The 12,038-nt window shown below is 44.3% G+C and overlaps 2 protein-coding genes across 2 annotated transcripts; one reads left to right on the plus strand and one right to left on the minus strand.

The window, feature by feature from the left end:
• The first annotated feature begins 64 nt into the window (after positions 1-64).
• igfbp2a (insulin-like growth factor binding protein 2a) lies at positions 65-6,924 on the plus strand. Its single transcript, XM_028397053.1, has 4 exons — positions 65-483; positions 5,480-5,661; positions 6,159-6,299; positions 6,381-6,924. Exons 1-4 carry the CDS (start codon positions 84-86, stop codon positions 6,543-6,545), a joined length of 888 nt encoding a protein of 295 aa, XP_028252854.1. The 5' UTR covers positions 65-83; the 3' UTR covers positions 6,546-6,924.
• Positions 6,925-7,218: 294 nt separating this feature from the next.
• igfbp5a (insulin-like growth factor binding protein 5a) lies at positions 7,219-11,689 on the minus strand. The gene is made up of 4 exons (XM_028399544.1): positions 10,882-11,689; positions 8,791-8,993; positions 8,595-8,714; positions 7,219-8,450 (listed from the first exon to the last, which is right to left on the minus strand). The coding sequence occupies exons 1-4, from the start codon at positions 11,204-11,206 to the stop codon at positions 8,313-8,315; spliced, it is 786 nt and encodes a 261-aa protein (XP_028255345.1). The 5' UTR covers positions 11,207-11,689; the 3' UTR covers positions 7,219-8,312.
• Positions 11,690-12,038: the final 349 nt, after the last annotated feature.

Consider the following 12,038-nt stretch of genomic DNA (forward strand, 5'->3'; position numbering starts at 1 on the left):
GACCTCCCAGCCCCCCGGCTTCACCTGTTCGCATGCACATTTCTTCCCCTTTTTTCCACTTGGGATTGCCTTCCATCAGCCCCATGATAATGACCAAAAACCTCATGCCTATCACAATGCTTTCGTACGCGGGCTGCAGCTTGCTGATCTTCTCCGCGTCCCTCGCCGGCGCCTCCCTGGGCGAGATGGTGTTCCGCTGCCCGGGCTGCACCGCGGAGCGCCAGGCGTTGTGCCCAAAGCTTACCGAGACGTGCGCAGAGATAGTGCGCGAACCGGGCTGCGGGTGCTGCCCCGTGTGCGCACGGCAAGAGGGGGAGACTTGCGGCGTGTACACCCCGAGATGCGCCGGCGGTCTGCGTTGCTACCCGACGCCCGACTCGGAGCTTCCCTTGGAGCAACTGGTGCATGGCCAGGGGCAGTGTCGGCGCAAAGTGGACACGGAGACGACCACTTACAGCCAGGAGCACCGGGAGCAAACCAGCGGTCAGTCAGTTTACTGGAAACCTGGTTTTCTTCTATCAATTTTTAATGACACTGTCTAGACTGCTGCCTGAGTAGAAATATTGCATTGTCATGAAGCCCAAATGGGGGACTAGTCAAGATCTAGAGAGCATTTTCTCTTTACTGCATTCTATTTTATCATATCACACATATGATTTTTAATAGTGCAATCGTGTTAAGCATGTTACAGGGGGGTGTTTTCCTTTTAAAGTGTTGAAAGTGATGGTGTGCATGCAGAGACAACACTGTTTTCCAATATCCTCCCCTTGCCGAGAAAATCTGCTTTTAAAACAGAAGGAGCTGCAAAATTCTCAGAAGTTGGGATGGACACAGAAAACATAGTTTTATTGATTTTTCCTCAGGGGAGACAAGAGAAAAAAAACAGAGAGAGAGAAGGAGCTTTGACCAGAAGTAACAATAAACTCATGTTGACGGTTACTATGTGCCTATACCTGGAAAAATGTGCAGGTGGGATCATAATGGAGCAGGCCAGCATGGTTTGTGTTTAAACAAGAACAGGCCACAGGGAAAGGAGAAGAAGAATAAAAAAAGTAAAGAATCCCGGCTGATTTTGTCTAGTGGAGCCTCTAAACTGTTTGTTTTGGTCTACGGTGGAGTTGTCCTCTGACAAAAAGGTCAAAAATGAAAACATTTCAGCCGTTGCATAACACATGGACACACCGTGTCAAGGCTTGCTTGCAGTTTGATATATGTTTCTGTATGTGGGTCAGGCTTGAAGCTTCATCTTGCAGGTTGAAAGCTCCTAAAAGTTGCTTTTGGCTTTGCAGAGCAGAGACTGAGCCCTAAAGATAAAAGATTGCAGCCCTTATTTTTGCAAAAATATCTTTCTTTTTTTTTACGTCACAGATGTTTGCCGCGCTCTCCTTTTGTACACAGATTTTATTTCCCTGCAATAAATTGTTCTATCATACATGGTAAAAAAAGGAAGTGATGAAATCCCTGATGAGCACTCAGCTCACAGTGGGCCTCCAGGAGGCCAAGAGCAAAATTGCTTTTTCCACATTTCAACTTTGGGATTAAAAAAAAATTAGAGCAACACATTAATGAAGTGGTTGTCATGACATCATTGATGTGATTAGGGTTATCCACAACAGAAGCACAACAAAGCAGCAAAGAGGCCAAAGGTCAGAGCCAATCATTCTGTCTATCTAAAAGCTTAGAAAAAGGTCAGTTTACATTATTTTACATCTAGTTATATAAAACTGCAAAAAGGGAGGGAATAAAAATATTGAAAAAGTGCAGCTTCCTTACTGTCACAGACCAGATAGCGTCTCATAAATCTCCTTTGTGTGTGCATAGAAAATGTTCTGTACGCAAACTGCACAGAAAAATTCCAGTTACGAGGACTTTTACTTAGGAGTCTGAGGTTCAGGTCCCCTGACAACACAAGCTGCTTTGTTTTCACTTGTTCTAAAGTTACATTTTGTTTTTAATCACTGGCAAATATGGCAAAAAAAACCAACCGGTTAAGGTTATGTATTAATAATAGGGTAAGTGATAAGGAGGGGGCATCCTAAATGCAACCAGAGAAATATGCACACGTGTTCTGACCTGAAGTTGCCATTTGTGGAAACAGCTCAAGGTTTCCTCTGATTCTGGATTCATCCAGGGAAAGATTAATTCATATGGATATGTGAGGATAATTGTTGGCCCTTGATACAGACCATTAAGATTAACCAGCAGGACTTCAATGTGAAACTGCAAGATGAAATGAGATTTAAGTAGCAGATTAAATGTAGTTTATTTCAGTTTTTAAATTGGACAAAATACATATTTTTTTGTTTTTTAGACCCATAGTTAAACCAAACACCCACAAGTTTCCCACTAACCTCTCTGTTTATGGACAGTATCACTCGATATTATGTTCCCACAGAAACCTGGACCCAAATAAAGGTTCCTTTAATCAGATTGGATGAGCGTTTAGTTGTTTTGTCTGGCCTCACACAATATATGACCTCGGAGTAGAAGAAGTTGATTAAAAAAAAGCTCACACAGAGCTTAGAAAAAAGTGAGGTTTTGGCTATATAGTTGCTTATTAACAACCATTTTCCATTGTTATTTGTGCAGAAACCTCTCCGGAGTCAACTCTACCTGATGTTTTGCTGCATCAATACTGTTATAAAAGAGAGAAAATGAGGTGGAAAGAGCCTCCTGTGCCATCTGGTCGCTGAAACAACATTGTTAGCTAACAAGGGGCATTCCTGTGTACCTGCTGGGCCGTCCAGACGGGGCCCGCAGGACTGAAATAGCTCTGAGATAATCCCCCCTTTCCATCGCAGGCTTTTCCAAAAACGGGTATTTGTGCCATCTTCCCCCGAGGCATCAACTTCACACATATCTGTGCCAAGAATCTCCTTGTGCCTAGTGAGATCTAGAATGACCTCCCATCCTCCATTTTGGTCAACGATGATTAAGACAAAACAGGCTATTGTCATGGGGTAGTATGGTTAAATTATGAACAACAATCTGCCTGTAGATGTGCTAAAATGATTTGGTTTCAGGTTAATATGCAAAAAAAGAAAAAACAATGACTGTAACTAAGTACAAGGAAGTGCTGAACCCTCAAATGTTTTCCTCGGTGATGTTCCTCAAGTGCAATGTGCTCCAACTTGCCTTAGTTCCTGTCCCAGTTCAGGTCCTGTAGCTGAGTTCACCCAGCGGTGGATGGTGCACTATGCATGTACGTGTTAGAGCCTGTGTGACGCCTGGGAGGTAAACACATCTGGTGCATTCGAAGGCCTTGTATTGGAATATGAAGTGGCCTACGTGCCATCTGGGAATTCAACATAAATCAGATATAGAAAGGAAGCCTCTCCAGCCGTTGTGTGAGGATTAATTCAAGCAGTAGACTGGACAGTAGGCCTGCTGCTCTGTTGATACTGCTGATCCCCAGCCCACTGCTGTGGACTGCAGAGGCCTAGTGCCCCCTAAACGTGGGGTCCTGACCCCGCTGCGTTTGTGCATGAACCTTCATGTGTCTGTGTGCGCCCAGTTTGAGCGTGCATCTCGGGTTTCCTCAGCAGTGACAATGTTGCACTTTGATACTGCAGGGATTATGTAAGACAGCAAAACAAAAGGCACCCCAGCTGCCAATATTTCACTTGTGTTTATCTGCATGCACATGCGAGCACACACCTGATTTCAGTTGACTTTTGCCCCTTTTTTGTGCAAAGAAACTTCAAAGAAAAAGCCAGAGAGAGCATAGAGGAGCGTCATAGGGGGAACCGAAGTCCAACAAAACAAGATCTATCTGATGGCAAAAGGCGCCAGCACCTTGTTATTGCTTCGTTTGGAATTTCCTTTCTCCCGTTCTCTCTTAGGACTTTTGTAATCATATTCTACAACCGGATGTCAAATTTACCTCTTGCAGGGTGCAGAGAATACCTCTTCAGTCTAACCCCACTACTTAAAACACACACTTTCTTTCATTAAATGCCGTTTCACAAGTCTGCACGTTACAGCGTGGCCTGCATAACTGTGAACTATCCACTTCATGTTTGACCTTCTCCACTGTCTCTGCATGTTTCCCCTTATTTCTGTTCTGGTGTCAAGTGAAGCCATGATTTCTGGCAAAGATTTGCAAGGATTTTTTCCATCTAAAATCAGCTGGTTTGGAGAGACTATCCTCGTCCGCTCCCTTCCCCGTCAACCCTCGAGCCTGAAGTATGCTCTGTTGTGAGAAACAACATGTTGGGTTGGACCTGATGGCCTCTCACATTGTTTGCTCCATCTGTCTGAAGAGAGGTTGATATTTTACAAGACTCCAAGGAGAGAGGAGACGGTCAGTGTTAAAAAAAACTGCCTGGAGGAAGCCGGATCTCCACATATTTATGTCTGGCCTGAATGAGTGAATTATATCATGCACACAACAAAAGCATCAGTCAATAACAGGTACCTCATGGCAAAAAAAGCCAAATATGTGACATAATATTGCAAAATACCCAAAACTATTGCGGACAAATTATGCCAAATATGAACCAGGAGGACTGACGGACCCACAGAAACCTACAGGTCACAGAAGCTTCGTCCAGTAATGGGGGGTCGCATTTTGTGCCGGAGGGGGAGTGTGCATTAGTGTATTCCAGATCCTATTTTTTAACCTTACCTAACCCTAACTTTTTTAGTCCCCCCTAGCTACCCTTCCATGGTGATACACCTCTTCATTAGAGTGATGAAAAAGTGATTGGTGGTGATTAATTACATATTAATGTAATGCAGTGTGAATGAACTGTCCGATCATATCAGCACTTTAACTTCTCAAACTGAATCACATTTTTAGGGAAAAAGCCACCATGGAAACCTGACTGTGACTCAAGTTCACCGGTGGCCAACATTTCTCAGACCACAAGCTTGTTAACAGAGCTGCATGTGGTTCCCCCACTGGATTCTGGTGACTCATTGATTGTGCCGATTCATTTTAGAGCATTTTAACAGCGGTTTGGACACTTTGTAGTTACTTTCCCTCACTCTAAAAGACATTATCTTTTAGTGAAATGATTGTCAAAAGTATGGCCAGATACATATGCACCGAGTGGTGCCAAAACAACCAATGGGCTGTCTTTATTCCTGCTTTTAACCCCTTCACGGTCACTTCTTTGCCATCTGATCTCACTTTACCTCAGAAAAGTTAATAAATTGTACGCAAACAAAAATGTCATTACATTTAATAATTTTTATGCCTAATAAAACAGAATATGGATGCATTTCTCACTCAGGAGTTCAGGGTCAGCTGGTAGAAGTCCATCTATTCATTTCTAAAAAAGCTTTTTAGCAGAGAAAGCAGCTAGCTGTGTCACTCTGAAAAATGATGTGTGTGATTTGGAGTGTTTTTCAACCCACTTCCAGCCTCTTAAAAGCCCAAAAGTGACAGCTAGAAGGGAAACAGAGTGCCACTTAATGCACAGAGAGGTAAAAATGTTGCTGATTTATTATCAGTCCTTTCACTCTTCCTCCGCAGGTGAGACAGTGGAGCAGCAGCCAGAGCAGGGTGTGAGCGAAATCCCTGCCGCCAGGAAGCCCACCAAAGAGACAACCTGGCTGGGACCCAAAGAGAGTGCAGTGCGCCAGCACAGGCAGGAGTTGAAGACCAAGATGAAGACTAACAAGGTGGAGGAGGTGAAGCCAAATCGGCCTAAACAGGTGAGTCAAGAAGGGATAAAAATCAGTCCCTGCGGAGCCTGAGGAGCTCAATGTTGCCTCCCTGTGGTGCAGCAGCCACTTATGTCTGTTTTGCATTGTAAAGTGCTGCCATTAAAAATAATTGAAAGAGCAGTTGATCATAAATAATCACACTGCACTTTAAAATGGTAATACTGTGACAGTTTCACAGGGTTTTTCAGATATGAGTGTACCAAAACCACTGCTAACAGCACCGTGGCATTTTCCATCCACCATACAAACCATTTAAGCTTATTGCTCTACCAGAACTGCCTCAACAAGGCATTTGGCTCTGAGGAGTTGTGAGGTAACCCTGAGGTCACAAACGAGTTATTATTCATCACTGGCAAGCAACTTTTGATTCATTGTGTGTTAATTTGTAGTCAAAAATGTCATGATTGTGTTACTTTGTGCACAAAAATGTGGTGGTACCATTATAACAGTATGCCAACACAAATAATGTTTGTTGTTGTCCAAAGACTCAGTGTCAGCAGGAGCTGGACCAGGTCCTGGAGAGGATATCTAAGATGCCCTTCAGAGATAACCGAGGTCCTCTGGAAGACTTGTACGCCCTGCACATCCCCAACTGTGACAAGAGGGGGCAGTATAACCTCAAACAGGTGAGCACAGCGAGCACACGATGCTGTAATATGCAAGCATGCGGTCATGCGCTGTTTATGATAAATAATTAAATTTTTCAGTGCAAGATGTCTCTCCATGGTCAGAGGGGGGAGTGCTGGTGTGTCAACCCTCACACTGGCCAACCTATCCCATCAGCCCCGACCGTGAGGGGCGACCCCAACTGCAGCCAGTACCTCAGGGAACTGGAGCTGGAGCTGGAGCTCCCTGATGCAGCCCAGATCTAGTGCAGCACCAAAAAAAAAAACTGTACATGGGAACAAAGAACATCTGAGTAAGCTATGTATTATCTATCTGTGTGTATGTGACACTGACATTTGCTTGCAGCAGAAGATGTAACAGCAGATTATTTGCATAGATCTTACTTAACTGTGCTTTACTAATTGTGACTTTGCTCAGACTGCTTTGTTATTTTTTTTGTACTGTATGTGTTGAAATTTGGTGTTTTTAGGTGTTTAGCTTGTAGACTACTGTTGCTGCTCACGCTTCACTCTACACCTGCAGTATTAAAGATGAAATGTAGTACACGTTAGCTGTAGCGTGCACTCAATGTTCAGCTAAAGGACATGATAAACAGACAATGCTATTAAAACGATAGTACTTTCAGTCTCTGTGTGGTTTTATTTCAAGATGATATAATTATCTTGTAATGCTATTTTCACCCTGCAAATATTATCTCTTTACACCTGTGTTAATGTCATGCAAGCATCTAATAATGCTATTTTCACCCAGAGTGCAATCAGTGTAGAGACAATGCAGTGCAGGAATTCACACTTCAGGTGTCGCTCATTAGCCTGATTAATCAGGAGCCACTCTTCTTTTTGGGTGTGGCCTTTAAGCATGCACACAGGCCACGCCCACTCACTGATATGTCACATAAAAAAACAACTGGTCACATGATTCAGGTACAGGAACTTTATTTAAATAGTGATTTGCCTTTACAAAATAAATGAGCACATTAATTACTGATAAATATTTTAACATAGTGTTCACATTAATTTCTTATTCTTTTAAACTGTGTTCAAAGTGTCACTGTGTTGTGTTTACATTGAATTAACAATGAGACTATAAAGTGAGGTGGCATTAGGAAAGTCATCAATCAAACGACAGAAACAGGATCTCTTGAGCAAAATTGTCATCATAGCAGCACTCAACTGAAAGATCAACCTTATGTCAGCAACCACATCCGCACCTATAATTGTTTCTTTGCTTTTGGACCCACATGCAAATCCGAATTCAAACTGGCGCGAGGCAGAAGGCACTTGGATTTCCATAAAAACTCAGCCACCTCGCCCTCTGCAGGTAAAAGAACCCGATGAACCCTGAGAGCGAGTCGGATTTGCCTGCGTTGCGGCGGCGGAGACCCTTCAAATGGAAAAAAAATACGCTTTTGCATACGATTTGTGAAGGGAAATGCATGGCGCCTTGCTTGTTGGACAGTAGCTTGAGCTACCAGGGGCCTCACATTGAAGCTGACACACACACACAAACACACACACACTGTACATACATTTACAAACAGTTGAGAAAGGCCCTTTAAAAGCTAACCTTTAACAGGTTTTGGTGCTAATTAGTGAAAAACAGGCCTGTGATTTGCCTTCCCATCTGGAACAATTACTCTATATGAACCAGTGAGACATTGTTCAGTGAAAATCCAACTATTACCCACAAATACAAAAAAAAAATATATTTTTTGATTTAGCCACATTTAAAAGATGTCTTGTCTTTGAATTCCTTAGAGTAAATTTAGCACATGTTACCAGTATCATACGAATATATATATTTATATATTTCTCTATTATCTAGGATATAAAGAGCTGAGTTGGTAGCTAATCTCAAACATATTACAGAGGAGCCAGACCTACATGTGCAGATTAAAAAAAACAAAAAAAACAACGCAGTCCATGACACCTGACCATAATTTCCTGATTGTCAGTCTAGCTTGATTGGCAGGCTTGAAGAAGAAACACAGCTAATCAGTGACAAGCTGGCCCTCATTCGTTGCTGTTGCTGCTACTGTCCAGGTCTTTGCATTGCAGGTCACTGCTGGTGTAGTTGATACCAGGGACTTTGACGCCGAACCGGTCCACGCACCAGCAGATTCCTCTTTTTCGGCCCCGTGATGGCTTACACTAGAAACAAATTTGCAGTTAGAGCGGGGTTAGGAGGAGCCGTTAAGAATATTTATACCAAAGTGTCTGTGACAAGTACCCAGGTGACAACAGCCAAATATGCTATTTTCACCCAGGATGAAGGTAGCCAGCTGACTTCCGTACCTGTTTGCGCTTGAAGAAGCCCTTCTTGTCACAGTTGGGTACGTACAGTGAAAGTGCCAAAACCTGATAAGTGTCCTTCATGCTCTGGATGAAATTATCTAGTCTCCTCCTGCAGGGCCCCTATGAGAAGAAATACAAGTTTATAAACTGGATGAGGATTGTAATGAGGTCACATCATGTTGTATGCATTACTTACAAATTCAGGCTCTAGTTTATCGATGCTGAGAGGCACGAAGTCCATGTTGCTGGCCTGTCCCAGCCTTGCCAGCTGCTTCTTGCGGTCCTTGGCCTGCTTCATGGCCTGGGCTTTCCGGCTGCTTATGTGATCTCCATAGATAGGCACCTTGGTTTGTGCCGGATCTACCACGTGCAGGATGGGGTCTGCAGGGGATTGCCCATCTGTTTGGAAGACAAATTTGTCCAACATTTATTTCTCATCATAGTTCCCTCTTACCTGAATTGCAGCTAAAATTAAGCAAAGTCACAGCAAAACATGATGATTTCATTGCACCAGCTTCTTGCTCATTTAGCATTTAGCACACTAAGTGGCAACCAGCTAGTTTCAGATTGGATGTGTTGACACACAGGACAACACAGCCTATTTATGGCAAAACAGGTTGCCAGTTTGGGGTATATGCAGACCAGGGGTTTTAAAACTTTTATAGCAAGTGACCTAAATGAGGTATTTAGTCTCACCCTGGCACCCAGACCAATGAAAACATGCTATTACCCTTGTCATGTGGCAAGAAAACCAGAGGCAGCCGCAGCCCAGTTTGGGTTCCTCGTACATCGGTGTAAAAAGGAGTTGCAGAAACCTCAGCGACGCCCCTCTCTCCCCTCATCGCCACCTTCTATTCATGCGACCACTGCTGCAGGGTGAGCGGCTGCCGCTTCCTTTTCCCAAAATCACTGATATCTCATTCAATTCACAGCCTTGAACAAGCAATAGCCTCAAACGTGTCCTAAGCCACAGCTGGCCCATTTCCACTGCTGTGTCACGCACTTGTTTCTGTTTTGGCAGATTCTGCACATAAACCCCCTCACCCCTCTTTTTTTATGCACTGACGTGATCACTAAGCTACTAGGCTAACTGTGGTGAAACAAGGTCAAAGCCTTGTTGCTTAAACCCCTAGTGATGATGATGATGGCGAAGGAGATCACAACGACGTCAAATATGCCTTCTTTAAATGACAGGTTCTTGGAAAAAAAATAGGAGAGATTTGCTTCCTGCTGACACGGTTTGCTGTGGCAGTGTTAAACCCAATCACTTGCTAATCCTCAAATTTGTCTAATCTGACCTGTGCTGAGTGATCTTTCATTTTTTTTCCTCCTCAATCCTAGAGAGAAATCTGTCCAGATGATGTAAACACTCCTATTTTTAGCCTGATATGGATGACAGCTTTTCTGATCTTTGACAAATGTGCAAAATGTGCTGGTTTTTGTTTGATTAATGTGTTAGTACACCCAGCAGGGGATGCAGAGTTAATGGAGAAGTGGGGAGGGAAGGATCAGTAACCCACGCTCAGCCTACATTCTGCTGAATCACTGCACAGCCTGGGCCTGCCTGCCTGCAGCACCGAGACAGAGAGAGAGAGAGAGAGAGAGAGAGAGAGAGAGAGAGAGAGAGAGAGAGAGAGATGGGTGGGACTAACAAAGAGTGGTGAGAGAAGATAGTGTGGGAAAGGAAAGAGGAGATGAATAGATTTTTTAACAATTTCTCAGATGCTGAGCTGCTGATAGTTGGAAAAGATTTTAGAAGGGAGAGGATGGAAAAGAGCTGATAGCAGCCAGGGCAGGGAAAGAAGAGATGAGTCTCGAAGACTAGGGACACAAAAGGTGGGTTAGGTGTGGTGTGAGGGGGTGAGGAAGCAAAGATAAAACGTAGAAAACTAGAGGACAGTGGACTCAAACAGAGCAAAGAGAACACCACTTCTAATCTACTCCCCTTGTTTTACACCCTTTGTGATGGAGACCCTGAGGCAAAGGGGGACTCACATGAAACTTGTTGATTTACAGCCCCTTCAGAACCAAATTGACAGTTTGAGCTGCACTCTTGTTGCTGACAGTTCAAGGGGTCAAGGTGCAAAGAGGCTTTGGTGTTTCTTGATAATGACAGGTGTCCAAACCTTAAGAGAGCTGTGAGCTTACCCACAAACAGAGAGGGGGACACAGGGGAGGGAGGGAGGCTGGAAACATCATCACCAGTGTGCGCAGGTCAATTCTCCATCTATGAGCGTTATAATTCTACATAACCACAATATTAATAATAAATAACTTGTATTGTTACCTTTTGGATGCAGCAGTTTATACAACTTCTCGTTCCTGCACACTCCCCGGCCGTGCAGCAGAGCGTGCAGCGGCTTCTCCTCGCCGTTCTTAGGCAGACAGCGGAGCCCGCGCGTGCACGGCCCGGTGTACACGCCGCATGGCTGACCCTCTTCGAGCGCGCACGTCAGGCAGCAGCCGCAGCCGGGCTCTTTCACCAGCTGACAGCCAACCGGCACCGGCGGGCACATGGACAGGGCCTTCTGGTCGCACGGCTCGCACGGTACGTACGACGAGCCGCAGCTGGTAATGCTCAGGACCACCAGGAGGGAGACACTCAGTAGCATTGTGCGCTTCAAGACTGCTTCGAACGATTATCAACTAAATCCTCTCTTTGTAAAGCGTTGGAGTCCGAACATCAGGGGGGTGTTGGTTGCATCCACAGGTGCCTTTGCGCGCTCAGGTCTTAAGTCTCACCACATCCACTGACTGCAATCCACAATACTGCAAAGTCAGCGATAATTCAATTAAAAAAAGCAAGAAATAAAAAAAAATATCCAGAAATCTCTCCTTTCAGAGATGCCCGGTGCCGTTTACGCGCAAGCTGCTCCTCTCCAAAAATAAAGCGCCCGCTGATTCCCGCTACCGCTCTCTCTTCTACTCTCTCTCTCTCTCTCCTTCTCCTCCTCCTCTCTCGCTGTAGGTTATTTTACCCGCACGGATTGTGAGCAGAATGTATAATCTGAGGCTTTGAGTTTGCCTTTTAAAAAAGAAACTGCCAGAGGCGAAGCCTATAACGATGGGTATGTCAAACAACGTTTGGAGGGGGAGGCGCACTTGTCAACTCAGTGCGCTGCGATGCTGATTTCACTGGGCGGGTGCTGGCATGCCTCCAGATCTACCAGATACGAGACGATGCTCCTGAAGGCGACTGAGGAAGACCTTATCTTCTTCACTGCAGAGTGGCCAATAAGGACTGTGAACACTAAATTATTATTCATGTTTACGCATAGATCTTAAGAAAAGGCGCTGCCAGAAAACTTAAATGTTAATGAATTTTTATACACTATAATCCCTTTACTGTGCAGTTTCACTACAATTTGTCAAATGCATGTAGCTGGCATCTAATTCTTTGCTTGCACAGAAAGAGTCCAATAATAGCTAGGCCCATATGAGCCA

The sequence above is a fragment of the Parambassis ranga genome, chromosome 2 (genome assembly GCF_900634625.1).
Source record: "Parambassis ranga chromosome 2, fParRan2.1, whole genome shotgun sequence".
Classification (NCBI taxonomy): Eukaryota; Metazoa; Chordata; class Actinopteri; family Ambassidae; genus Parambassis; species Parambassis ranga.

Bases quoted from the DNA above. Each gene is read 5' to 3' on its own strand.
- igfbp2a (XM_028397053.1), top strand. From the start codon at position 84: ATGATAATGACCAAAAACCTCATGCCTATCACAATGCTTTCGTACGCG. The intron at 484-5,479 runs GTCAGTCAGTTT...CTTCCTCCGCAG, and splicing joins GCACCGGGAGCAAACCAGCG to GTGAGACAGTGGAGCAGCAG. The intron at 5,662-6,158 runs GTGAGTCAAGAA...TGTTGTCCAAAG, and splicing joins AGCCAAATCGGCCTAAACAG to ACTCAGTGTCAGCAGGAGCT.
- igfbp5a (XM_028399544.1), bottom strand. From the start codon at position 11,206: ATGCTACTGAGTGTCTCCCTCCTGGTGGTCCTGAGCATTACCAGCTGC. The intron at 8,715-8,790 runs GTAAGTAATGCA...TTCTTCTCATAG, and splicing joins ATAAACTAGAGCCTGAATTT to GGGCCCTGCAGGAGGAGACT. The intron at 8,451-8,594 runs GTACGGAAGTCA...ATTTGTTTCTAG, and splicing joins GCTTCTTCAAGCGCAAACAG to TGTAAGCCATCACGGGGCCG.